The sequence below is a fragment of the Protomyctophum parallelum genome (assembly GCF_964188405.1).
Source record: "Protomyctophum parallelum genome assembly, chromosome: 13".
NCBI lineage: Eukaryota > Metazoa > Chordata > Actinopteri > Myctophiformes > Myctophidae > Protomyctophum > Protomyctophum parallelum.
Window position 1 is genome coordinate 21616399 of NC_139708.1, and position 27633 is coordinate 21644031.

General features: G+C 40.7%; 3 protein-coding genes across 4 annotated transcripts in view; 1 reads left to right on the forward strand and 2 right to left on the reverse strand.

Annotated features, from left to right (window-relative positions):
• The window catches only part of LOC310869190 (ras-related C3 botulinum toxin substrate 2-like), a 19505-nt gene extending 15147 nt beyond the window's left edge, over positions 1 to 4358 (reverse strand). For both annotated transcript variants that reach the window (XR_014570137.1, XM_083779799.1), the window contains exon 1: positions 4196 to 4358. Coding sequence is in view for 1 of the 2 variants with exons in the window: in XM_083779799.1 (XP_083635925.1) it covers positions 4196 to 4230 (35 nt within the window). In the remaining variant the exon portion in view is untranslated. The remainder of the gene's footprint in view (positions 1 to 4195) is intronic.
• An 837-nt stretch (positions 4359 to 5195) lies between these two features.
• On the forward strand, positions 5196 to 13728 carry LOC310869275 (cytohesin-3-like). Its single transcript, XM_083779924.1, has 13 exons — positions 5196 to 5288; positions 6947 to 7037; positions 7198 to 7257; positions 7810 to 7876; positions 10041 to 10159; positions 10333 to 10413; positions 10523 to 10635; positions 11268 to 11416; positions 11870 to 11981; positions 12197 to 12273; positions 12372 to 12443; positions 12811 to 12959; positions 13175 to 13728. The coding sequence occupies exons 1-13, from the start codon at positions 5249 to 5251 to the stop codon at positions 13254 to 13256; spliced, it is 1212 nt and encodes a 403-aa protein (XP_083636050.1). The 5' UTR covers positions 5196 to 5248; the 3' UTR covers positions 13257 to 13728.
• A 1169-nt stretch (positions 13729 to 14897) lies between these two features.
• On the reverse strand, positions 14898 to 27403 carry fam83fa (family with sequence similarity 83 member Fa). Its single transcript, XM_083779462.1, has 5 exons — positions 26847 to 27403; positions 18746 to 18913; positions 16975 to 17096; positions 16040 to 16875; positions 14898 to 15932 (listed from the first exon to the last, which is right to left on the reverse strand). The coding sequence occupies exons 1-5, from the start codon at positions 27327 to 27329 to the stop codon at positions 15883 to 15885; spliced, it is 1659 nt and encodes a 552-aa protein (XP_083635588.1). The 5' UTR covers positions 27330 to 27403; the 3' UTR covers positions 14898 to 15882.
• Between the last annotated feature and the right edge of the window lie 230 nt (positions 27404 to 27633).

Genomic DNA, 27633 nt, shown 5'->3' on the forward strand with positions numbered 1-27633 from the left:
ACCAACAAACGTCACAATATATTTGGCCAAATACCTAATAATCAATATATATATATATTATGACGATATTGACGATATTGTGACGATAACATCGCCAGCTTGTGGCGATCGTATCGTGACGATAATATACATTTTAGCTAAACTAGCGGATCTACAACCTTGTGCTTGTAGATCGGCTATTTCGCATATTTTATTTACATTTATAAACTTTGAACAAGTATAAAATAAGGCTTAAGTGACCATGCAGGACATGACAAGATACAGTATATGCCATGTGATATTCAAAATCCCAGATCTAGTCTCTCATACATTATTGATATAATATTGATACATTCCCTAGGCACAAAGCATGTTGTACATGAGTCAAATGGCCTCCTCTAGCATATATACAACAGTTAATGTGGTGCGTTGGCTAGGCCAGTTGATATATAGACTCTATAATTGCAGTCATGGATATGAAATGGTTCTTTGTCATTGTCACTTAGTTGAAAAGCACTCCAATCCCTCATGGTCATTGGCAAGTGTCGCAATAAGTGTTCATATTATCACATATTTTCATATATTCACTGTCACCATACAGCTATGTGCACTCCTAAGCTGCCGCAACTGTCAAGAAAGAGAATGGGTATTGTTTAGAAATATAAGTATATAAAAAGCATATACTGTGTTAGCAAGGATCATTCCTTTGTTCCACAATTATATACAAAAAAAAACATCTTTGAGGGTGTTGAATAGAATTGCAGCTGAGAGTGAAATTCCACAGGAAAAACAGCCCTGCAAGTACAGGCACGAGAGAAGGAATGTTAGGGTTGAGGAGTCCTGTTCTCGCGAAGGGATTGTTGAGCACGGTTAGAAAGTGCCACCCAAGGCTAGGCGCATTATAACAGACATAATGAAGGAAAAAAATGAGGGGGAGAAAATCTGCACAGTAAAATCCTTAGTATTCTTCTGAGAGTGTACAAATAGATAAATTAACCATGAGGATTGAGGAAGATGGGGTGTTGATGTCTGAGTTATGATATGCACCATATTAACTGTATATCTATTCTTGCCACTCTGACTCATATACACATGCTGTTGACTTTGTTGGTCTAGATATACAGTACAGTCCTACACTGTAAAATCCCCTGTGTTCATTCATTTTTCCTCTCATTAAATGAACACTGGATTTTGCAGCGTATGCTGCTTCTTAGTCTCGACCTGCTTCTCTGTCCTGGTTCTGTCCGTTTGTCTTTGTCTTGGTGTGTGTGTCTATGTCAAGATCTCTCTTGATGTGTGTGTCTATGTCATGATCTCTCTCATTTGTGTACATCTGTATACGTGTCCTGAAATCCCAGTGAACTCAACTTTGATGTAGAATTCTGGCGATGACTAGATGTACTAGAGACAGATTACAGGTGAAGTCAAAAGGAAAGCCCCTATAAGTTCAGTATAGGGAGTGGGTGTGCTAGCAATGCACCCATCAAAATGTTAAGGAATAAAGTGACAAACGGTATCACAACAGTCACCCTGAAACTGTGGCACAACTAGGCGCCACTGTCATTGTCTCCACCAGGCCGAAGGCATGGGGGGAGAGTATGTTTTGCACTCCGTCCGTCCGTCCGTCCGTCCGTCCGTCCGTCCGTCCGTCCGTGTGTGTGTCCGTGAGCTGCCCCAAACTTTCCAGAACGGCCTGTTATAGCGCCACCAGGAGGCCGCTTTGTGCAAAACAAGTTTTTGCACAGTACACCTACAGATTTTTTTCAAACATCACGCAAATTGGTACACAGTCTCTCTAGAGCCATTCAACGAAACCGGTCTTTCAGATTTCTCAGACTCCATCCTGATTGGTTAAGATTGGCTTCCAAAGTTCACAGGAGTGCTCAGTTTCAAACAAAATGCTGCAAATCATGAACACATCGCGTGATTTCCGTGAAATTGTGCACCCACATTCCCACTAGGCCGAGGACGGAATGCCACATGAACAATTTCAACTCAGCCTCAAGGTGGCGCTATAACTGGCCAAAAAGTGTTTTTACCTCTAACTGCACGGATCTGTGGATAACTTTGTATGCCAACTCCCTAGAGGCCAAGGAAAAACCTTTGCCTGGAATTTTTCACATCTGCTCTTTATAGCGCCACCAGGAGGCCGACATATGTAAAACACATTTTCTATTATTACTCCTTCAGATTTTTTTACTTTTGTTTCCCTTTTATCCAACCACCAGATGAAGGCAAGCTGCAATGTCCTACATTCCTATCCTGGTGGAGACCTGTGCCCAGAAGGGCACTTTTTCTAGTTATCGTTCTGCCTTTGCCATAAATCAGGAATTACCACACACGCGCGCAGTCGCGCACACACCCACCCACCCACCCCCACACGCACGCACGCACGCACGCACGCACGCACGCACGCACGCACACACACACACACACACACACACACACACACACACACACACACACACACACACACACACACACACACACACACACACACACACACACACACACACACACACACACACACACACACACACACAGTTCTGCATGATACTGTGTTCATGAGTTATAATGTTGATAAACCATCACTGCAGACAGAGTAGTGATTTCTATTTAGCTCTGTTTGATAAATGCAAGAAGACGTGTCTGGCAGAAGCAGACATGGCTGGCAGTACAACATTAATAATGCTTATACGAATTCATACCACATTTACAGTACCATACATATTCATCGTGGCTGCTGTGTGGACATGCATGGTCAATCTCTCTCTCTCTCTCTCTCTCTCTCTCTCTCTCTTCTCGACATCTGTGACTGTCTCCCAGCCTGCCCACAGTCAGCAGTACAGTACAGGCTGCAGTACAGCAGACTGTGTGTGTGCTTGAGTTGACACAGAATGTCAAACCACGTACCTCCTCCACCAATCCAGCATGCCGTATATTGCAGGCCTATTTCTGACAGTAAAACTTCTCTGAAACTACAAAATGTGCCACACAACACAAGAGAGCCTGGGGAGAGACGGTGGTTCTGTGCAGACAAACGCAAAAGTGGTGAGGGAAAGCTATATCTATAGTCAACTCAAGTGTCAACGGCAATGACAGCTGCCTCGCCTCCTCTGTACTGTGTTGGAACATCTTACTACTAGAGCAGTGGTTTTCAAACAGTGGGCAGGGGACCACCAGGGGACCACCAGTTGTCCTTGAGGGGGTTCCAGGTTGTCCCCAGCTATAAGATGAAGAGTTGGTAACCAAATGGACCCTTATAGATCTTTAACTCTTGAGAGTGTATAAAATGAAACCAAATCAAATGGTGGTCTGTGGATCAAATGCCGAATAAATAATAGACCTTGATATAAAAAAACACTACTATAGAGCACTCTATTTAGTTTGAAAAGCATGTTGTTATTATTTGAAGGCACGTATAGGCCTATGCGGAAGCCAGAGCCAGGGGGTGTGATGAAATAAAGCCAATTACACAATTTAGACAACTCAAGTAGCTAGCTATCAGTCAATGTATTAAAATAATATCCTGCACAAATATAAATATTAAAATAGGTAGAAACTTAAGAGATCTTCAAACTGTTAAGTTCAATTTGATCAAGTCAACTAATTTGTGTGACACTGATAGACTTTGAGCTCCAGTGAACTTCACAGACCAAAGAGGAACTGAAGAGTAGAAAAATAAGCCCAAAAGAGGAACTTATCATCTGTTTCAAAAGCGGAAGGGTGAAACAGGAGAACAGCTAAACCACCTATAGCTAAAGCAAAGATAATAAATAAAGGGTTATTAATCAGCATATAAATTGTCAATTCGTCAATATCAAAAGAGACTCTCCTCTCTATTGAAACGCGATTTAATTTAAAAAAAACTAAAAAAAAAAAAACTCCTTATAAATCGGCATCCATTTTGTAGGCTAGACTATGCATTTTGTCACCAATCTCACCAACCTGTTTCCATTTTTGTCTTCCCTTCATTTTATATCAAAGCTGCATGGCTTTAGAAACTGCTGAAATAAAATGCATAGCATGCCTATACAGGCCTGGCTTAAACGCATCATTGACTTCAAATTAACTTTTCCTACATTTAAAAAAAAATTCATTAGGCTACAGTCAAAGGGATAGATAGCCTCTATCAATTGAAGTTATAAAGGCAATGAGAGCAAAAATGCAGACTGCATTAAAGTATTAAAGATTTGATTAATTGTACAGAACTTACCCATCTCCCACCACCACACATTTGATGGCTTGCATTGTCCAAACTTTTCAAAACGAAAAAACTATTATTAAAGTATTAAAGAGTATTTTAAAGAGAGAACTTTTCATAAACTCAGTTAACGACGCTGTGTCAAATCTCTCTCTCTCAAATGTCCGTCGTGCTCTGGAGCGTCTATCCGCCGTGCTGTATGTAGTGTAGTCGCAAGTTCTCGCGCCGCTCAACTCCTGCTGTCCTGACAGACAGTAGGAAGTAGTTAATGTGGGTGACACAGGCCTACTATAGCCTACAGCTAGCTACTGCATTGAGCATTCCTTCAGTCTACAAACTGTAGTGAATTAAAATAATATATGTTTCATTATGCTATAGGCTAATTTCTCAAAATGTTTATTTTATTCTTCTTTCTTTCTTTCATTTTTTTTATTATAGAATATTATAGTTCAGTCAGTAAGCCTACAGCTATGCCGTATTATAGCAATATAGCATATTCCTGTAATGTTATTGGTAGCCTCAGCCTGTGTTTTACCCACAGTATACACTAGATGGGGCCATATGTTTAGATTTAGAAATGAAAGAAGATCCACTGAGGATCAGATTATCAATGGCCAAATGTAGAGAAGTCTTAAAGTGTTACTGTTCTTATTTGCATATATAGGCATATTGGGTTATTCTCATTTCCCCTTTCTCTCTCACTCACACCCCCCCCCCCCCTCCCACACACACACACACACACACACACACACACACACACACACACCCACCCACACACACACAGAGAGAGAAAGAGAGACACCACATTTCAACATTTTGTAGGCTACTGTACTGTACAATAGCCTTGTCAGCAAGAATGGTGTCTCTAGGTGACTGCACGGAATCGTAAACAGTAACCAGCATCTTGAACCCACTGTGACGTACCAAGTAGTGGACATCGGAGTGTGGAAGGATACAGTTGTGGTGGCATGTAGCAGCACCTGCCCCCCCTTTTCTCTCTGACACATCTTAATGGTCTTATTCTGTAACATCAGTCATTCTCTGACTGACACCAACAACAACAACATGAATGTACAGAGAAAAGACAGCTTCCTCTGGGGAAAAGGTAGGCTCTTCTTAATCTCAAAGTTATAATCTACTCTAGTGGTTTTCAACCAGTGGGTCGGGGACCACCAGTGGTCCTTGAGGAGGGTCTGAGTTGTCCCCAGCTAAATGATGGAGAGTTGGTAGCCAAATGGACCGACCTTTAAGTCTTGAGAGTGTAAAATGAAACCAAATGGACGCTTGCAGGTCGATTTGGTTTCATTTTACACTCTCAATAGTTCAATTATTTTTAAACTTCTGCATAACTTAATTTACAAGAAGTCTACACAGGAATTGTTATTTTGATCAATGTTTGCCTGTTATCTCTCCTATATGGTACCAGTCCCATATCAATAAACCATGGAATTGTGGACAAAATTGTATCCAACGATATCAAACAATTATTTCGTTTGGGTTTGAGACTGAGGCTAAATCTCATCAAATGGTGGTGCAAACCACTGATCTACTCTACCATATGTTGTTTTCCATTCTAGCCTGACACAGACACTAAACTTTCTTTTCAAGGGGTGCAGTCGTACGGTTTGCTGGTGTAGCCTACTGTATGAGAGGAACTAGTATATATCTGAGACAAACTTGAGATGAATTGAATATGAAGGACCACAATGAAATAAACGGGGAAAAAAGGCATAGGCTTTCTTGGGTTTTAAATCCTCTTAGCAGACCAGACCTTAATTGAACTGTACTTTCTGAGTTTTTTCCCCCTGCAAACTGTTAAAGTATTCAGTCAATCAAGTATTGTTATTCACAGTGTAATTTAGTCACTATAGACTAGAGCTATAGCTTCTGTAAAAAAAGAAATTAAAAAGGAAAAGTCCTATACAAATCGAATTAATATCAATTATTAGATGTTACTCAGCAAATATGTTCACAGTTTTGTGTCAAAGTATAAGCCAGGTAGTGTAGTGGTGTTTTATTTGATTACAATTTCCATTAGCTATTTGACCATTTTGCTGTCCTGCAGAAATGCATCTGGATTCTGGACAAACCCAATCCACTTGAAAACAATTGTACCTTAATTTTCATTGAAAATTTGACACAGTGCAGTACCTTAATTTTCATTGACAATTTGTCACAGTGCAGTACCTTAATTTTCATTGAAAATTTGACACAGTGCAGTACCTTAATTTTCATTGACAATTTGACACAGTGCAGTACCTTAATTTTCATTGAAAATTTGACACAGTGCAGTACCTTAATTTTCATTGACAATTTGACACAGTGCAGTACCTTCATTTTCATTGACAATTTGACACAGTGCAGTAACAGTAATTTGTAACTCTGATAGTGTGAAAATATAACCATAATGGACTGCATGTCCATTTGGTTACATGTGTTTACACACACCACGTTAACGCTGGGGATTTTACTTTGTATGGCCTTGCCAGAGGCTGACCAAGTCCATTCTCCATTCTGAAGAAAGAGGCATTCTGAAGAAACAGGAGATATTTTTAACTGATAGTTAAACAGCCATGCACATGCAGTGTGACCAGTGATACAGTACGTAGGTGTGGAGGTTGTTGTCATGACAATTTACTGTACTGTCAACTCAGCATAATTATCTCCCACACTGAAGGCTGTAAGGAATATTTAAATCAGTGACTGGGAGTCAATATGAATGCTGTTCAAATTATTCTTATCTCAGTAACACTCATCCCACAGGTCCCACAAGACTCGTTCCCGTGGGAAGGAAGCAGGTTGAACCAATCAACTTACATAAGAGTGATCTATTGGATGACATTAAGGTACTGTGGTGATATAGCCTATACCTATAGCCTATATAAAATAGTGCATATAGCCTATAATGTACAGCCTATACAGTGTGTCAACTAACAGCTAGCATAAGATATGGCCTTCATGATAGTCCATGTCGACACTTCACACTTTGTCAATTCGCTCTCTTACAAGCTGAGGTTGGTGATTGATGACGGAAATCATGATGAAATTGAACACGCTGAAATGGAGGAGCAGAAGTGAGTTACAGCACAGCTCGCATATTCATTGCTCATTTTCAGTCAATAGGGCCTCTTCCTCTTCTGTACTGGCTCTTTCACACACACTGAAACCCCCCTCGAAACATAAGTGATGCTTAACCACTTACTTGAACCTGTAGAGCCCCGATTCTGGGGCAACTTGGCAAAAAATAGCAGATCTATAAGCTCAGAACAGTTTGTACTACATGTAGAGGTGGAAAAGGAGGTGGCCTACTCCTGTCAATGAAGTATATATGGCTTAAGTAATGACTTCAATTATGTATTCCCAGTATTTCATCATTACCCATTAGTCCAATGATCCAATCTAGTTTATATGGTCCACAGGCGTGTTTCCTGCGTCTTTTGTCATATCACAAAGTGGTTAAGCCACCATGTATTACTCATGTGACACCAACATGTCATAATCTCATGGTGCGTGTCTTACATACACTGTAGGCCTACGTATACTGACCCACTTTCTACAATGCTAAAACCTAACCAATAATAGGACAGGTTTTATGATTAGTTAATCTGCCTTATACTTTCCAACAGGAAACTTGCACTGAAGAACAAGATATTCTTGAGTGGGAAAAAGAAATTCAACATGGACCCCAAAAAGGTGAGCTTATGGCTTGACTAAGTGTAGCCTATATCCTATGGGCAGAGCTTTTGTATGTACAGTATGTATGTGTGTGTCTGTGTATGTACAGATAGGCTACTGACAATACCAGGTGCATACACATTACAATTCTCCATGTTAATTCAACTCTGAGATTTAAATGAACATTGAGGATTTCTCGTAGGATACACATACAGTAACAGGAAGGAGGAGACATAGGTTCATCAATTTCATACTTTGGGATTTGTAGTATGTGGTACGCGTACGCTCCCAATCTCCATGTACAGTCTGAAGAAAGAGAAGAGAAAGGCATAGCAAAATACAAAAAAGGCTATACTAGGACAACAAAAACACTATATGTCTGTATGTCTGTCAGTCACAACAGGAGGGAGTAGAAAAACTAAACACATACACACACAACCCACCAAAACACAAAACAAGTGAACTTAGGAGTCCTCTACAGTGAAAAGGTGGCTACTACACCAATGCAAGGTGTTGCAAGGTGTTGCATTGGTGCTTTGCTTGCCATAGTGTATTTCAGAAAACATTTATAAAAACGCTCCATTAAGTATGGAAAAGCATTGGCAGAATCCGCCGTATGGCAGAATTAAAGTTCACAGATAAGCATGTTTTTAAAGGTCTCTAGAGTGGGGGCAGCTTTGACCCGGTCTGAGAAAGTCTAGAGAAAGGGCTATCAGGTATATTGCCATTAAACCTATAGGCTGCAATAAACGTTTTAGTGTTAAAATGTTGACATACTGTATAGGGAAATAATTCAACGCCTACTGGCATACTGTAGGTTTGCAGTTTGCACTGTGCAATTTCATGAAATGCACAGCACAGTACCGACAACAGCAAACACGTGAATTTCTGCCTTATCACTCATACCGAGTAGAAATAAGTAGTAAGTAGCAGTTCTTCTCAATTTGCAATAGGCAACCACACGAGGCTAGAAAAGATTATTTGACTCATGAACGGATGTTGGTGCAGAGGAAGAGCGAGGTGTGCGGAGGCAGAAGATGAGCAGCTGGGAGAAAGCCACATCCTGTTCCTTGAAGTAGAGCACGCACAGAATGCCACTAAGCGTTAGTGACGACCACCACTTATATCTTCTAAATCTACCCTGTTAAAGGACAACTTTAGTTTTTTTCAACCAAGGTTCATGTTTTAGGTTGTTATTAGAGAAACTAAAAGATGAGTGTTCTTTTTTTTTCATTTGCTGCTTTATTTCGTTTTAGGGATTTTAGCCGTTTTTGACAGGGGGGCGGGGGCATTGAGCATGGGGCTAAATATGTATTTTTTTACAACATTTTATAGCGATTTCTTTTTTAATTATTTACTATAGTCCTAATAAACCCCTGGAAATTTCATCTGGCCACAAAACATCACGAGATCTACTGAATGTGTCAAACTGACATTGAGCCTACACACAGTGTGGCTTCCCCCCAGTAGGCTACCTTCACATTCAGTAGATCCTGTGATTTATTTGTGGCCAGATGTAATTTGGTTTATTAGGGCTATAGTAAATAATAAAAAAATAAATCTCCATAATATTTTGTAAAAAAATACATATTTAGTACCATGCTCGAATGCCCCCGCCCCCCTGTACAAAACAGCTAAAATCCCTAAAACGAAAGAAAGCAGCAAATGGAAAAGAAATAACACTCATCTTTTACTTTCTCTAATAACAACCTAAAACATGAACCTTGGTTGAAAAAAACTAAAGTTGTCCTTTAAGCAAAAAGAAAATCACCCTACGAATGACCTCTGCATTAAAGCCATACTGTGTATGAGAAGTGTCAACATATCAAATGGTTTATCTGATCCCAGGTGACTGTCTGAAGTCCATGTTAGAAATTAGAAATGGTGCTGAAGAAATCCTTTAGATTAACCTTCTTCGTTCTTCTGTTTTGTTTTGTATCAATGAATTAGTTCTCTGGCAATTCTGTTCCCTCTCATGGCTGAGAGCCTTCTAGGGAAATGTAATGTCAGTCAAATTAGTTTATGAACAGTGCAGTGGGATTGTAATTGAAAATTCGATAACGAATTATCCTAAATGCTCCAAATCTTGGTGTACAACCACATGTACATAAACATTTCTAACGTGTATTCAAAATGCCATTCATATTCATCCCTTTGACTTTCCATGTACTATGTGCTCCAGGGAATTAATTATCTGGTTGAAAATGTCCTACTGGAATGGAAAGCAGAGGCAGTGGCAGAGTTTCTGTACAAAGAGGAGGGACTCAATAAAACTGCCATTGGGGACTTCCTGGGAGAGAGGTACAGTACACATAACTGTGTTAATTAACCTGATGTGGATATCAGCAAACATGAGGAAAATGTGCAATTAATGTTCATAATGATTACATTCATCATCCTCTTGGTGACTATGATAATTAAGAGGGTTATTTCAAAGGGTTGCTGATATGATGTCAACTTTTAAATGCATACAGGGAAGAAATGCACCTTGATGTACTGAAGGCCTTCGTAGACCTGCACGAGTTCTCAGGTCTGAATCTGGTGCAGGCATTAAGGTTTGTTTTGAACCCACATTGTGTCATAGTATTTTCTGTAAGCATGCACGCGTGCATAAATGCAGATTTGCTTGATGATGTGTTTCTCCATCTCTGTCATTTTCTTTAGACAGTTTCTGTGGAGCTTTCGTCTCCCAGGAGAAGCCCAGAAGATTGATAGAATGATGGAGGCATTTGCAATGCGCTATTGTTTATGTAATGTTGGGGTCTTCCAATCAACAGGTAGGAGGAATAGACACCTAATTGAAAAAGGGGAAAGGAATGGGAATGTTCTGGAACGGTCATAGAATAGGAGAAGGGTCGCACACACAAATAACTCATTTTCAACAGATTTATTTTCTACATATCTGATGTTTCGGCTATCCAGCCTTCATCAGTGTGGGGAATCTGTGAATGACAAGTCTCTTTTAAGGAGTGGTAAGCAGTGCAGGTGCAACTGATCATGTTCTGGAAGGGGAAATTACTTTACAGCTTCACCCAGCAGATGGCTGCTCAGATGGCTGAGATGAGCACACAGGCAAAGCTGTTATGGGTTAAGTGTCTTTCTCAATTCGACAAAAAAAAGATAATAAGACGGTATTTGGTGTAGATATAGGGGGAAATGAGCAGAAGTATAGACCCTTTGGGGGACCCTAGCTGGTCAACTAAATATCTAGTTTTGTATGGTTAAAAAAAAGATATGAGAAACAAATTAAATCATTTGTGGAACTCTAATGCAAGGAAATTACAAGGGTTCTTCCCGAGGTACAACATGTAGACAGCTTAAATTACAAATGGATAAAGTACCACTGAGGATCTTTGTTCACTGGTGTGTGTGTGTGTGTGTGTGTGTGTGTGTGTGTGTGTGTGTGTAGACACTTGCTATATCCTGTCTTTTGCCATCATCATGTTGAACACCAGTCTCCACAACCCCAGTGTAAAAGACAAGCCTAAATTGGAGCAGTTTATTTCCATGAACAGAGGCATCAACAATGGTGGTGATCTGCCCAGTGAACTCCTCATGGTAAGGGGTGCCTTTCTTCTCTATCTGCACCCATCCATGAGCTCTTGATACAGTATGCTGAGGGAAAATTTACTCCACTTTATCAATTACTTTTAGACATTTCAAGACACATTTCTACCATGTCACGCTTCCATTTCAACAGGTTTCAAACGTTTTAATACTGAAAGAAATAGCGACATTTCTTTCAGGTGAACATCCTGAATACTAAGTTATAATTTAGGCCCATATCCATTTTTGAGGGGCTAGCGCCCCTATCCGGAATGCGTACGGGATGTCATGTATGACTATAAGAGCGCCCCTCACTTCACATGAGTGTGATTTTTTTGTATTAAAGTCTGAGACAAAATGATTCCTTCCTTATTGTAGTAGTTATAATGTACATTTGTAAACCGATATAACCAAGTTTAGATGTTTTTAACACACTTAAACAAAGTGTCAAATAATTTTCTACAGAAACTATACGAGAGTATTCGCAGCGAGCCCTTCAAAATCCCTGAGGATGATGGGAATGACCTCACACACACCTTTTTCAACCCAGACAGAGAAGGCTGGCTCCTCAAACTGGGTAAGAGGATCCTTCTGTATTTATTGTTTCTCGCACACACACACACAAACACTCGCAGTCAGTCGCGCACACACACACACACACACACACACACACACACACACACACACATAGAAGTGACAAAAAGAAAGGTTTCAGAAGACTATAATATTTCATGTTTAGAGGGTTGATTTTGATTGTTTGACGGATGGATCATATTCATTCCTTTTGTGCAGGCGGTAGGGTGAAGACTTGGAAGAGGAGGTGGTTTATTTTGACCGACAGCTGCCTGTATTATTTTGAATACACGACAGTAAGTCATTTGGGGAGATATTGATAATTTATGGCACAGAAAACACCAATGTCTGTCAAGCAGGCCAAAATGTTTTCTAATATGTCTATGTCCCTTAGGATAAAAACCCAATTGGAATAATTCCACTGGAAAACATATGTGTCCGGGAGACCAATGACACAAGTAAACAGGTACAATATAAGCTAAAACAGTTCCTTCTATACGTATCAGATGTCACTAACGCGTTAGTCTGACAGCAGGGCCCAGCTTCCTCCATTAAGAGCTTCTGCAACCCTACATTATGAAATCCAAAGTGTTCATTTAATTACAAACGTGGTTAACTTTGTGGAGTAACAAATGGATAAACTAACACAAATGATTTGATTGTGTATGATTCATAGAGCCTTTGCTTTGACCTACATCGCCCCAGCGAAGTACTTAAACAATTGCTTGAAAACGATGTAAATTAATAGCAAGCATTATGTTATGTCATGACTCATGTTCATGTACGTGTGTGTGTGTGTGTGTGTGTGTGTGTGTGTTTATGTTTGTGAATAGCACTGTCTGGAGATATTCAACCCTAAAGGGCAGAAGATCAAGGCGTGTAAGACGGAGAACAAAGGCAGAGTGGTGGAGGGGAAGCACCAGTCCTATATACTCCGAGCAGCCAGCACAGACGAACGTAACGACTGGATCAAGTCCATCAGGTGAGAGCCAGACACTGGGAAGCAGTGTTAATTTAAGTTGTAAGAGTGTAAAAATTGAAACAAATGGACCTGTAATTGTAACACTTGAGGGATTTATATTTTGGAATAGTTCTATATTCTGATACTATATTCTGAGTGTTTGTATGGTAAAAGGAGCCTCCATGTCTCTCCAGCTTATTAAACAGAAAATGCATTTTCTTAATCTCTTGGTTCAGAGCAAGCATCACAAGGGACCCTTTTTATGACCTCGTGACCGTCCGCAAGAGAAAGGTCGTCAACAACAACAATGCCTCATGATATGACTGAGGCACAAGTCATTAAATGGAAAAACCTGAGCATCCTTCTGTACATTGTGTGCATTGGTAAGACAGTCCAATTAGACTGAAACAAAAAACGGTGGTACCGGCAAAAAAAAAGGTTTTAGACTGATGTCCAATTGAGAACTGATACTGAGTGTGGCTGTTTTTGAGAAGTGTGTATTGTGCTGTATATGGTTTACGTTTACGGTAAAGACACACCCCATTTATATTTTGTTGTAAGACAATGTATAAACTAACCATTAGCCAGAGTGGAAGTTGCACATCTTTTTGCATATTGCTGCATTGGTTGAAGAGGTTATTGTGGCACCTGCAGTACTAAAGTAAGATTAGCTGAAGAACTGTAGAATCTGCCAAAATACTCTGTAAAGAACACTTACAATATTTCTGAAATCAAAAACTGTGTTGTGTTGAATGGATCAGCAGAATATTATGTGGCACTTTAAGTGTTTTGTGAATGGTGACAAAGACTCGGAGAGGACATGTAGTGTAATATAGTTACTGTATATAGTTTTATATGAACTAATTTAATGGCAAAGATGGGGAATCTTTGGGGAAGTTTTGGCTTGAGCAATTCTATTTAAATAACAGTTTTATTTATTGAACATATTTCTTCCTTGTACAGTACTTTTGGTGCATTGCATTGTTGTAATGCACATCTATTTAATGTCCGTTTACAACTTTACATCCATTGTAATCCTTTTGGGGGAAAGGACTTTTATAATTAAATAAGTTAACATGAATAAACTAGTAGTCTTTACGTTTAATCTATTATTTTAGAAATGCATATTGTAAATAGGTTAATTTAATTTTAGGTTTACTGATGACACGCTTAAGTCAATAAACTGGTTATTTGCTAGGCTTGTGTGGTTACTTCTCCAGCAGATGGTGGTAGACAACCATCTTTTTAGTTTCAACTAAGGGTACAACTTTTTTAAGTATTTATTGTATGTTGTAAGTAACAGGGAAAGTATATGTAGTATATATCAGGGGTTTACAACATTTTTGGCTGGGGACCCCCGGAAATGCTTTGGCCATGCATACAAACTGAAACCCCAATACAAACTGACTGCAAAAATATCCTTAATAATAGAGAAAATATATCATAAATTAATACTGAAACTTAAGATAATATATGCATGTACTGTGTACTATGTAAACTCTTCATTTCCATTTTCCAGCCATTCAGTTGCATTAATAATTTGGGGACCCCCCCCCCCCCCCCCCCCCCCCGAGGGGTCACGGCCCATGGGTTGAGAACCCCTGGTATATAACAGAATATGTTCGTGTGTAAGTGTTTTAAATTAGAGATCACACCTGCAGCGTATATAAAGAAGCACCAGCAGCATTATTATCTTTGCTTTCTGCCAAACTGAATTCTCAGGGCGGTGGATTTAAGCATATTGACTCAGTTACTAAACAAACTTTAGATTGTATGAACTTTACAATTTATATACATGCTAGGAGCTAGGGTGTAAACCCCAAGCCATTATTTTGTTTTCATAAGATAGTGGCTTAGTGGTAAATTCAATACTTTGAACTTTATTTACTTAGCAACTAAATGAATTGCACATGTGCCATTTTCCTGTTTTATTACCAAGACAACATTTCAAGATGTCGACTGCAGGGCTTCACATTGTTCCATCGCAACATACATTACTCTTGTCTCTTTTCAAAGTCAACTGGATGTAAACATCCATGTGCAAAATACATGTCAGTGTTCTTGGTTATACAAAGTATGCCCTTTTCTCTACAGTCTAGAGACCATGACAATAACATACTGTAATAAGGATGCATACTATACTATTATGCATCAACATTGCAAATTACTGATTTCTCAACACAGGGGACATTATCAACACACTTGCAAGTTGCAACACACTTTAATGAACACTCAGTCTATTATTAAGGGTCCTTGGTAAGGGGATACTCTTCTGGCGATAGCACAACCATAGCAACTTGAATAACGTACTCCAGACTACATGATACAAGCCAACTTTCACTGGGTATTCTATGTGGTATCTGTGTCCAAAGATGTCAAACAGCACAACGTTAAACCACTCCATAAAAAAAAAACATATATACCTAAATGTATAGCTGCAGTGTCTTTCAGTTTACTGTGAGAGATATAAAATGTATTTGCCTTCAATTAACTGACGCTTTCTGTGATGGCACTAAATAGCCTCCAAATATACAGTACGTAGTGATTGACTGTTGCTTATCGGCATTGGCTACAACAATGACGGGCCGGGGGGATATATTTTCTCTACTGAGGGCACCATATCAGTTCAAGTAAACAACATTGCAGCTTCGTCAGTCTGCACCCCCCAAGCCATAATGTGCTCCAAACCGAGAGGGATATAGGATGAACTACAGCGTAACAAGTGGACCCACATACGGGCCACTCACTGCACTCAATTCCCTCTGAAGGCGCGATGCCATAGATGCAGTAGTGAGTAATGTGAGACGGTGACCCAGTCCTTGCAGCAGCGTGTGTCACACATGAGATCGTCAGGCCATCACTTTCAAAACCTGCTTCCAATGCTCTCCTGCTTCCACTCTGGGTAAGCAGAAGCAATGCCGCCACCTCCTGCATGTACTGCATCTCAGGACTGAATGCAATTCTTCTTCGAAAGCCGCTTACGTCCTTTTGGTCCTGTTGGCATAAAAAGAAAGTGAGACAGATGATCAAAAACATCAGTAGTGTGGAGATATTAATAGCATGGCACTAAGGCACAGTTTTTTTTATATTTGAACACGTACCGTCCTCGTCCCCTATGTTGAGTGTCTGAAGAGACATGCTTCTTTGAGGGAGCTTTGAGGGTTTCTTGTTCAAGAATTTCATTATGGCGGGTTTCTCTATTATCTCAAATGAGTCCTCCTTCTCACTAGGTTCAACACCATTGGCGTTTGAGACTTTGCAGGTAGGGGGGGTTTGCACCTGCGGTGTGACCTTGTCTTCCTCTATTGTGTCTGCGCCTGATCTGCTTTTCAGGAAGAGTCTGAACGAACTGCGTTGCTTTCTTGCACCGAAAGCTAGGACCTTCTTTGGGCCTCCCTTTCCCTCATCATCTTCCTCTACAGGCGCAGCTGAACTGGGCGACTGTGGGCAGACCCGGTCCAGTTTCTCACTACTGCCTACATTGGCGGGGAGCATCTTTTTCTGCAAGCCATTACTCTGGCTCAGTCCACCAATCAATGAGTCTCTTGTAGTGGAGAGGTCCTGTAATGAACCTGCACGAACCATGCTGTTCCCCACTACCAAAGAGTACTTGGGGTAGTGGTACTTATGTGCAGGCACCTTCATGTCAACTTGTCTGGATTCTTGGAGTGATACTTGAAATCGTGAGGTGGGGACTGGCAGTGGCTGGAGAGATACTTGAAATCGTGAGGTGGTGACCGGCAGTGGCTGGGCTTGCACTACAGGCTTTTTGACCGGCGCGGAAATCGGTGGCTTAGTGATGTTGAACTCCTTGTAGAGGTCCACTTCCTCCGACACGGCGTACATCTCCCTAAAGTCATTGTCAAAGAAATCCACCACTTGTCCTGACATCACAGTGATCGTGTTCCTGTCCACCCGAGAAGAGCTCCACGTAAAGCTAGAGAGGGAAAACACAGGAACTCAGCTTTCACAAGATAATAAATACAGTAACTGTCTCAAGCCTGTTTATGTTTTGTCACATGACGGCGTTGCTCACCTGTAGGACCCAAACATGACTTTCTCTCCATCTACCAGCATGTATTTGGAACACAGGGAGCCTGGTAGCTTGCCAAAGGACAGGGCCAGCCCTGAGCCTTCCACTGTCCGCACGCGGAGGTTCTGTAAGGATACACCCACTTAGTTACACAACCGGCCTGGCTTAACATGACACACATGAGCCTGAGGCAATGTCATATATCAACACGCTATATGCACCGTCATGAAAGCCTGCTGATCATGTGAAATGCCAAGTCAAACTGTGGCGTTCCCGCTTAGAACAAAGTCAACTTTAGGGATAAGCAAAGCTTGAGCACAAATCCTGTTCAGCATACTGTACAAGCCGGCCATATCTATTTACCAAGGGGGGTGGGAAGAGAGAGAGAGAGAGAGAGAGAGAGAGAGAGAGTTTATATCCAATATTTATTTGGAAATACATTGTTTTATTTTGATTGTCTTGTTCCACTTCTGCTTTGGCAATGTAAACGTATGTTTTCTCATGCCAATAAAGCTCCTTTGAATTTAATTGAGAGAGAGAGAGAGAGAGAGAGAGAGAGAGAGAGAGCTTGTTGAGAGATACACATAAAGAGACACACCAGTGACGCTATCCCGGGTGGTTAACCCTTTGTGATGCAGAGCATTGAGTTACAGTCGTTGGAATTGTTCTCAGAATCTACAAATGTTTATTTGTCAGGAATAAGAGTAGCAAAGCCAAGAGCTGTGAAAAGGCCATTCACAGCCTTATCAACTGACACCACAATGGCTTGCTATGCCAGTGTTCCACTTAAAATGGGCCCGATCAGGCTACAAACTTTGGATGCCACAGAGTAGGTAGAGTGTCTCTGCGGAGCTAGAATAATAGTCACTGGAATGTTTCACACATGGCCCAAATAATACATGGGTAGGTACTTTACTTCTTAGGTATATCTCAAATAATACATGGATAGGTACTTTACTTCTTAGGTACTGTATATCTCAAATAATACATGGATAGGTACTTTACTTCTTAGGTACTGTATATCTCAAATCATACATGGATAGGTACTTTACTTCTTAGGTATATCTCAGGTGGCAAAATTGGTATATCTTTGTTGACAGGGTGTTTGTTTATGCAATGAAAAAGAAGACAATATCAATATCAAGTCAATATACACCTGACTCAACACTGTAACACCGGGGCTCCACCGGGCACGTCAGTGTCGCGTCACCGTCACCGTCAGGGAATGTTCCCTTTTCAATGAAATCAATGAAGGGTGGCTCCACTGCCCGCGTTGCATTGCGTTGCGTGACTGCATTAAAATTGCCCCGGTTCGTTTTTTGACGCACGCGACGGAGACGCAACGCGCCCGGTGGAGCCCCGCCGTAACTCTGTCATTTCTCGGACGCGGGAAGGCTCGCCGGAACCGGGCTGCCCCCTCCAGGCGCGTTCCTGGAGGTCTGGATGTTGCGGGGACCCCCACACGGTACAGTTGCACCGCTCACTTCACACAGGTGTGATTTTTTAACAAGCATTGCCATAACATCAAATGTTAACTACTGACCATGACATATGATACCTTTCTATGATATCTTTATCACAGATAATCATCAGTGACAATTACATTGTCTACCGTGCTACTTTAATCTTTTCCAGTTTCTCTTTGCATCTATTTACCTCACCGACTCACCATACCGTGTCACACACAGCGAGAAATTGCCCATCGACGAGCCATCGTGTGAGCTTGCACGACACCATGTGTGTGTGTGTCTGTGTGTGTTGTTCGTGTTCTCACCCGTAGATGCATTGCGTTGATCTGAAGCCGACTGCACATATCCAGGAAGTGGGGCACCCCCACGGCCTCTAACACAGCATAGACAGCCACCCCTCGCCTGGAAGACGCGTCCAGCAGGTCCTGCAGGATCTGCATGTCGGTCAGGAGGTCCATGACAATGGCCACCACCTGGAATAAAGCCAGTGGTGGAACGTAAACTTAAGTACATTTACTCAAGTACTGTAGTTAAAGTACAATTTTGAGGACTTTTAACTTTAACTGGAGTTTTTCAAAATGTCAGTACTTTTCCTTCTACTCCATTACATCTGAAGGTGCGTTCAGACTTGGATGGTTAGAGCGGCGCGATTACATACAAAGTCAATGCAAAGACGAGAAGTTGTGCGAACGGACGCGAGCGGCGCGACCTTGCACAGCACAAATGGGACGAAACGAGGCAAATATATATATATGATTCAGGTCTGAACGCAGCTTCAAAGGCACATATTGTACTTTAGTTACTTTGTAGATTGTGATTATTATTACAAACCATGGAAGGGGAGCCCTGCCCTGCACCCACTGTCGAGGTGCGTGTAAATAGGTATGCTCTATTCTTACAAACCATACATTAACCACATCAGCCCTATATACATTTTGGCTATTTGAAAATAGTAAAAATGTATATAGGGCTGATGTCGTTAATGTAGACGATCTACAAGCTTGTAGCTTGTAGATTTGCTATTTTCAAAAGATTTGTATACATTTGAAACCTTGTGAAATGGGACATTCTGCACAATAAGTATTTTCTACTTTTATACCAATACGTTTGTACTTTTACTCAAGTAAATGTTTAATTCCAGACTTTTACTTGCAATTAAGTATTACTACATTGCAGTATTAATACTTTTACTTAAGTAAAACATTTGAGTACTTTTTCCACCACTGGGAAAAGCACACAGGGCAAGTTCAATATGAATATAAATTGGCTAAAATGCACGAGTTGTGAAGCAGAATTGATATACTCGATGTACAGTATGTGCATTCATATCACTCATATACATCTGACAACCAAAATGCTGTATTCACATACAGCATTTTGTCACATGTATATGAGTGATATGAATGAATTGGGTAACACTTGCTATGCTATGATAAACTAATAATAATAATCACACTATAAGTCACTAAGTCATCGGAAGGTATTTATGACTTCTTATAACTATAATTCTACAGTGTTATTAAAAAAATGCAATAGACCAGTGCCCAGGCCTAGCCGGGGACCACGCAAGTCGGGAACACTGGGAATGTATACCCCACTGGTTATGTACTCATTGTACTGTACTTGTTGTCAGAGTATCCAGTGCTGTACCCAGTACCACTACACTACCATAGTACCGATAGACCAAATATGGATACGGATCTCCTCTTATAGCGCAACCGATTTTTCCCACACACACATGCCAAGTCAAACAGTTGGATGGTGCCCGAGTTATGCCCAAGAGATTCATACACACACAGACACAGGTTTTGTGAATTTATAGACATAGGATACATAGTTTATCCATAGTTTAGCAAGAGTTGCTGGCCCTCCGATTTTCATGCGAGTTCTGGGAACTGCACATTATGTAAAAACAAAAAACATTATTTTACATTAATTATATACACTATATGCACTACAGCATCAATGAATATGACCTATTGTCAGTGAATAGAAACACAAAAAACATGCAGTAATCCTGGTCTTTAAACTGCCTGATGGAGGGGAAAAGGAACTGTTTTGGACTGCATAGAAGGAAGCATGATGTCAGTACGTTGCTCTCCCTGCGTTGGCAGAGTTAGTGTAGCGCCCAGGATTACATTCGATAATTGACACTAGGTGAAAATATGGGTTGCGAAATCGTGGGAAAAACTTTTTTTTTTTAAGAAACACAATCAGACACTGTTATTTTCTGTTAACACTTCAGTTGAAGTGGTTTTTCAAGTTTAATTACCCCAGCAGGGTTGCTCACAAAAGCGTGAAATTATTCAAACAAGCATAGGCAAAAATCTCCTAATTATTTCACATTGTCTCCACAGTCCACACTGACAGTTATAACACATGTGGGTTGCACAAAGAATAAGTCCTAAACCAGGTTAAATCACAGTTTATCTGTTAAGCATGTTGCACAACACAGTATTTCAAAGGCAGCCAACCTTCAAGCTCACACTGTGAATCATTGGGAGTATGAGATCTGCTATTTAAAAAGAACTTCCAAAAATTGTGGGTACAGTATTAGGATGCACATGGATTATTTCAGAATAGAGACGTAGAGTGCCCAGCAGATTTAGCAGTTTTTTTTTAATCAAAAGCAAAAGAAAAGAAAAAATCACACACGTGTGAACTGAGTGGTGCAATTCCCCCCCCCCCCCAACCCTCTCTCTCTCTCTCTCTCTCTCTCTCTCTCTCATTAGAGTCACTACCCCTCTCACTGTTTCTGGCGCCCCCTACTGCTATTATTAAGTCACATACTCGTGCTTACACAGACACACACACAAACAAACAAACAAACAGGTACGAGGACATTGCAAGCTGGTTGTAGGAGTGGTTGCACCACTCAAAAATAAGAAAATTCACTACAAATTCCCAAAGACGTCCCCAGACGTCTTGGGCACCACAGGGGGTGATTAACCCATTCTGACCTGAGATCAGATTCTAAAAATGTCTTCTACATCCTGACAGTTTTCTGAAAAAGCTATGTTTCTATGTCAGTCGTTCTTCGATTTTTCAAAAATAGCAGACCTACAAGCTCGTAGCGCGCCACTCGGTGGCGCGCTATGAGCTTGTAGATCTGCTATTTTTCAATAACTAAAGCACAACGTAATGCTAACACCAAAAGGGGTTCTCGCCCAAAATGGGTTTTAAAGACGTCTGGAGATGTCCTGGGCACAAAATGTGTTACGTTTGGATAAGATGACAGCAGAACACCAGAGGCAAATTCCTGCCATGAATAGAAATGATTGGCTTAACCCATTTGAGTAGGAAGTATATTAATTTCTTCAACAATATTGTTTTACCAAGAATTTGTTGCAATGATACAGCCACTAGTAGTGTGGTAGCACCATCTGTTTGTCCTTGATTATCACTTTGTATTGGTCCACCAACTCAAGCAATAAATGCTTGACATGGACATGTTGTCAGCTAGTAGTCTGAGCTTCATAGCAAATGGATGAAAATCCAACAAACCTTTTCACAACCTTATGCCCAAGACCTGTCACTATCTGGTTTTGCTCATGCTTTTGATTAAAATCGTATAAATCACGCTCATGTGAAGTGAGGGGCGCTCTTATCATCATACATCAATCACTTTTGGCGTCCTCACTTTTTTCCCCTCACTTTTTAAGCCCTCAGCCAATCAAATCATCGCTATGGGGTACACACAGACACACAAAGCTGGGCATAGGAGGAGCTAAGCGCCCTAAAAAATAAAGTAAAAATTGATAATTATCCTCAATCAAGTGTCCTCATATTGTTACTTACAGCCTATATATAATTCAATATGGCAGCCAAGAATATCAATAAAACATGAATTAATCATGTAAAAGTATTAACCTAAGGTTTGCTAATCCCGGTTTAAAATCCTGAACAGGATCAAATTGAATTTAACACATTTTAGATTAGACCCGATTCTGAACTCTGTTAAATTTGTGTTGATGCCCCTGGATGTGTACTGTTCACTGTGACTGTAGCATTGCAATGATCCGTTTCCAAACTTTCCATCTGAGGAAACCTCTACTTGCAAAGTAGGGCAATATCTTGAACAGGTTTTATGATTTAAGTGTGATGACTGTTTTGCAAAGTATCCCATTATCACCAGACAGACACTGGCTTTTTTGTTCTTGGGTGTATTTCATTACATCATGTCATGTGATCATACCCTATTTGCCTATTGTCACTATTACTGTAGGTGCATTCTTGGACCCGACTCAACACTAGTACCAACTACGAAGTGTATACAGTTTCATGTTTTCTTGTAAGTTTGCTAACGTAATAATAATCCTACATCTTAAAAGATTATGAATTAAACCATGGGTTCTGAAACTTTGTCAGTAATTAAAATATAATAGTTCTCTTTTCATACTTAAACCGACCTTCCACAGGTTTGAAAACAACAGAGTCGATCCAAATAAAATATGTAATGTACAATTTGGTGCCTTCTCTCAGTCTGTGTAAAAGAACGCTTGACTGTATTACACGGCCTATTACGGAAGAGTTCGGCAAGTTCGTGTTCGTCATGTATGCCAAAGTGCATGCTGTGATTTCAATTTCAAGGTGTTGGAACTATGCAGCGTGCCACGTTTCGCAGCACACTCACATGAAATACATAGCCTAACAGGTTTTCTGTAGTAGATGATTTACGTCACCTTGAGGCTTGAGGGAAAGAAACTCACAATGAGATGACATTAAATTGAGATGACATTACCCGGTGAGTACTACTATAAGCAAACGTGTTGGACCCATACCAGAAGTCAAAAGAAAGACAGAATGATGTGCTGTTTATATAAACACAAGCCTGGCAGCAATAACCTTGCTGCTTTCAAAATACCATTTTGTCAGGCCTATAAGCCAACCAGCTCAACAGAGTCAATGAATCTTCATCTGGACTGGTCTCATCTGGATTTGCCAGATCTGCCACAGACAAAGAAAAATCCTATGCGCCAAACCAGGGGTCCTCACCTGGTCTCCAGCAGCAAGGCATCGGGGTAGCAAGGCATGGCCAGACTAATATCACTGCGTATATATACAGTAGTCTGGAACTTCTGTGTGGATTTATTTCCATTTCCGAGGGGCGGTTACAAACAGCTGCATCACAGCAAAAAAAGTCTCACTTTGAATAGTGGGCTCTGATTGGTCACCCACAACGCTGGGGTGAGAGAAATGCAATTCCAACTGAGCCAATTTCCCCATGGATTTTTTATTTTTTTCCTGTGGCAGATTCGTCTGGTTTCCAGGCTATAGCAGTGGGGGGAGGTATTGCAATAATTAGGGCTAAATATGGATTCCATCTGTCTTTACAAGTCCTGATCTGAAACTGACATTCATACTCCAGAACTACACCGTCAACACTACGTGGCCTACAGTAGCATGTTAAAACACGCCTATGAGTCACTGTTGAGTTCATTCATCCACACACAGGATCATTCATGCCAAGATTCAAGATTCAAGCGGTTTCATTCGCCACATGCTCATACAAGTACGGCAGTGAAATGCTGACGTGGCTGATCAGACTGTGTGCTTAATCAATGTCTAACATCTATAATACGGTAGAAACAAGGTATGATACTAATGCGGTTTTTATTTCACAGTATGTACTATGTAGAATGGGTACATTTCAAATGAAAGCACAAGTCAATACAAAAACTGCTACTATGAGGATGAAACCCGAAAAGCATTGTTTACATCAGGGTCCTCCATTTTCAATTAATCAGAACATTTAAAGACCTACAGATATTGGGCTGTATTTTGCGTGTCTTAAGTACCAGGTCTTATTCCCTAACTTGAGTGAACTAAAGACCTGGAGGCATGGTCAATGCTCTTTGGCCACTCAGAATAGCCAAATGGCATTGATCACGCCTCCAGGTCTTTAGTTTACTCAAGTTAGGGAATAAGACCTGGTACTTAAGACACGCAAAATACAGCCCATACACTTCTATGAAAAACAGGAAATAATCATGCAAATAAGGAAAAAAGGGGAAAAGGACAGTATGGGAAAAGGGGGAAAAGGGGGACTATGACTTTATTTTTTATTTTTTACGGGGGACAGTTTCGAATTGCAGTCGTCCGTAGGTGCTCTTTGAGAGTGGTTTTGAAGGAGTCAAGGGATTCACATTTCTTAATGGCTGTTGGTAGGGCGTTCCACATTTTAGTGGCATAGGAGCAAAATGAATTTAATCCCTTGTTTGAGGTACTGTAGTACTACATTATTTATATAATACATGGGTACTAACATAATATTAAAGTGTAGAAAATTAAACAACCTAATAGGTGTGCAAAAAATCTACTGTATATACATCAACATTCTGTGCTGTTAGTGTATAATTGTATATGTCATGCATGTCTCACAATGCCAGATGAGAACGGAGAACAGAGCCCTGTTGTGCTATCAAACCTGTGACAATCAATTCTTTGGAAACCAATCATATCACTGCCCCAAAATGTGAAAGACCACCCTAAAGACGTTTGATTGGCTCTGCAAAGCAGTTGTTGTTCTTTAACTCTCCAATTGTTTCCACCCAGTCTTAGCAATGAAAATTGTGAGACTGTCCTGACTGTCATGTGAGCATAGCATTTAGTTACCCCCGCATGTGCGCACGCACGCACACGTACACACTACAGCCACAAACACACACATGTGTGTGTGTGTGTGTGTGTGTGTGTGTGTGTGTGTGTGGTAAGTGCAGATGAGAGGAAAAGGGGCCCATAGAGGAAGAGGGGCCCGGATGTGCAGTGGTAGAGCAGCTCAAAGGGGAAGACGTTTCAGATTAAATCTGTGTCACAGTTATTAATCACTCATCATCAATAACAACCTTTCAATGGGAGAGTGGGTCAGCACAATCTCAGGAGATCAACGATAGTAAGAATGCTCAGGAATGAAAATCAAAGTAACTGCTATACTATATCCGGTACCATGTGTAAATATGTAGATAATTTGATCGTTTTTTTTTATTGATCTCTCTTCTCTCTTCCCCCTTGCTCCCCTACCCCCTTCTTCTTCTTCTTCTTCTTCTCTCATGGAAATAACAAAAAACGATGGAGCTTGCACAATAACAAATTTCACCCACCTGTTTTGCACCTGTAAAGTTTAACCTGTGAAGCTGTGATGTGATAATAAAGTTGATTCTGATTCTGCATGTCTTATTATATTTCAGAAATACTGTAAGCAAGTTTTTCAGTTTTTCCATGTCCTTTGTGTAATCATCAAAACACTTCTTTCTTTTCCAATACACATTTCACACAATTCAAAGACCAGTTCCGTGCTGCTGTGGTGGCAGGGGAAAAATCTTCACAGTAGAACAGGAAGCTGCCACCTGCCATAGTGGATAGGTTGTTGCCAACAATGCGTAGGCCTACAAGAAACCCAGACAGGACCACAATGTGTTTGCAGGTCAGGGGTGTCCAGAGTGCGGCCGCCAAATGCTGCCCTCGGACGAATTTTATACGCCCCTCTCAGCTTCATACCTGAATTGTATTATAAGCCCACCGAACAGTATGGGTCTTTTTTTTACCTGGGCATTTCCAGTAAAATGTGTCAGTGTTCCTTGTTCATTGTATTCTTTTTTTTAACCTTGCTCGTCTGTTTACATTTGGTAAAGGCTGAGTTACACTTTTTGTTCACAGCACACACCTGACAAAATACCATTATTATTATAAGACCAATATTGCTGATGATGGCTAAATAGATTCATTTAAATTAGATGCATAGATACAGACAGTCACATATCCATTCGTGGCTTGTGAGAAGTTGTGCCACATAGGCCTACGGCCTTTTACAAGCTATAATTATAGTAGGTCCTATATAAAATATATATGTATGATCGATCATATACAGTTTGATGTATGAGTCACATCTGTATAGGGAAATATTGTGACGCAGTGGTTACATAGCCCCAGGTTTAATGTAGACGCTTTCCCACAAGCGTCACGTGATAAATGTTGAACCAATCAAGTAGAATAATGCCTGGCCAAGTAGGTCAGTGACTGGTGACTTCTTTGAGCGTTACTACATTTCCTCCTGAGGACCCCCATACAGCTGTAGGCTACTACAGGAACAATGTGGACCCTGTTGTAAACAAGTGTAATGCTTAATTGGGTCGTCCACTCACAGTTAACAGTCTTTGTATTGAGTTTGTGCTTAAAATGTACTGTAAATTCTACAAACTGTTAATAAATATTTCAATCAATCAATCAAAAGGCTAATTGTATCAATCGTGGCTTCGTGGGAACCCATTCCGTAAAAGAAAAGTTAGCCTAAATAAACGTTTCTTTCCAAGATAACCACACGTACAATTTTTGTTCAAATGTGTGACTGTTGACTACAACAAAACAACATGGAATGCAACAGACTACGTGTACCAAGCAATCACGTACCTTGTTTGATTCTTGTATGAGTTTCCTCACCACCTCTTTAATATGTGGGCCATTCGCTTTTGGTGGATGGGTGTAAACGGACACCCGAGTCGCTCCTTTGTAGAAAGCATTACCGGCCGACCAGCCGAGGTCCAGCGGGGGGACCTCGGTGTCTGACATTTGGGGCCAGTAAGTCGAGTGAACCCCAGAGTCCGCACTGGACTCCTTGGACTTTTCATTTCCTACAGATTCTGAGACAGAGTCACTACTACAATCCGAGTCATATTCGTGGAACGTTTTCCGAATCGATTTAATTTCTCTCGCGGACAGAAAGTCTTTGACGTTGTCCTCTTTCAGGCGCATCTTGAAAGCGCCATCGCCGTTTTTCAGCAGTTGCTCCAGCGCGGCTCGCTGTTCTTCACTGTAGTAAAACTCTGGCCTGGACTCCGGTATCTTTTCATTAACGTGCTCATCGTCCATACACAGTAGTTGAGACTCGGCCATAGTAGTGGCGAGTTTCCAAAGTATTCCCACCGCGTTTGAGGACACCCAGTTTACCTGCGTACAGGTAACCTAAAGATAGGTAGGCACACAGACAGTAACGCACAACAGCAGGTGAGCTGACGTTCAACTCAACCTGTTCAAAGTTTGGGGAGGAGCTAAACTCTGTTTGACTTCATAATGGCAAAATATTATTCATTTCTCCAAAGAAAGGCCCGACTCACAATGTTATTGCTACATAATAAATAATTCAGATCATTGTTGATTTTTTTTTATTTCCAATCTGATAAAATGTGACAAATTACAT

Bases quoted from the DNA above. Each gene is read 5' to 3' on its own strand.
- fam83fa (XM_083779462.1), bottom strand. From the start codon at position 27,329: ATGGCCGAGTCTCAACTACTGTGTATGGACGATGAGCACGTTAATGAA. The intron at 17,097-18,745 runs GTGAGAACACGA...GTATCCTTACAG, and splicing joins TCAACGCAATGCATCTACGG to AACCTCCGCGTGCGGACAGT. The intron at 15,933-16,039 runs GTACGTGTTCAA...TTATGCCAACAG, and splicing joins CAACATAGGGGACGAGGACG to GACCAAAAGGACGTAAGCGG.
- LOC310869275 (XM_083779924.1), top strand. From the start codon at position 5,249: ATGAATGTACAGAGAAAAGACAGCTTCCTCTGGGGAAAAG. The intron at 7,258-7,809 runs GTGAGTTACAGC...ACTTTCCAACAG, and splicing joins GCTGAAATGGAGGAGCAGAA to GAAACTTGCACTGAAGAACA. The intron at 10,160-10,332 runs GTACAGTACACA...AAATGCATACAG, and splicing joins GGGGACTTCCTGGGAGAGAG to GGAAGAAATGCACCTTGATG.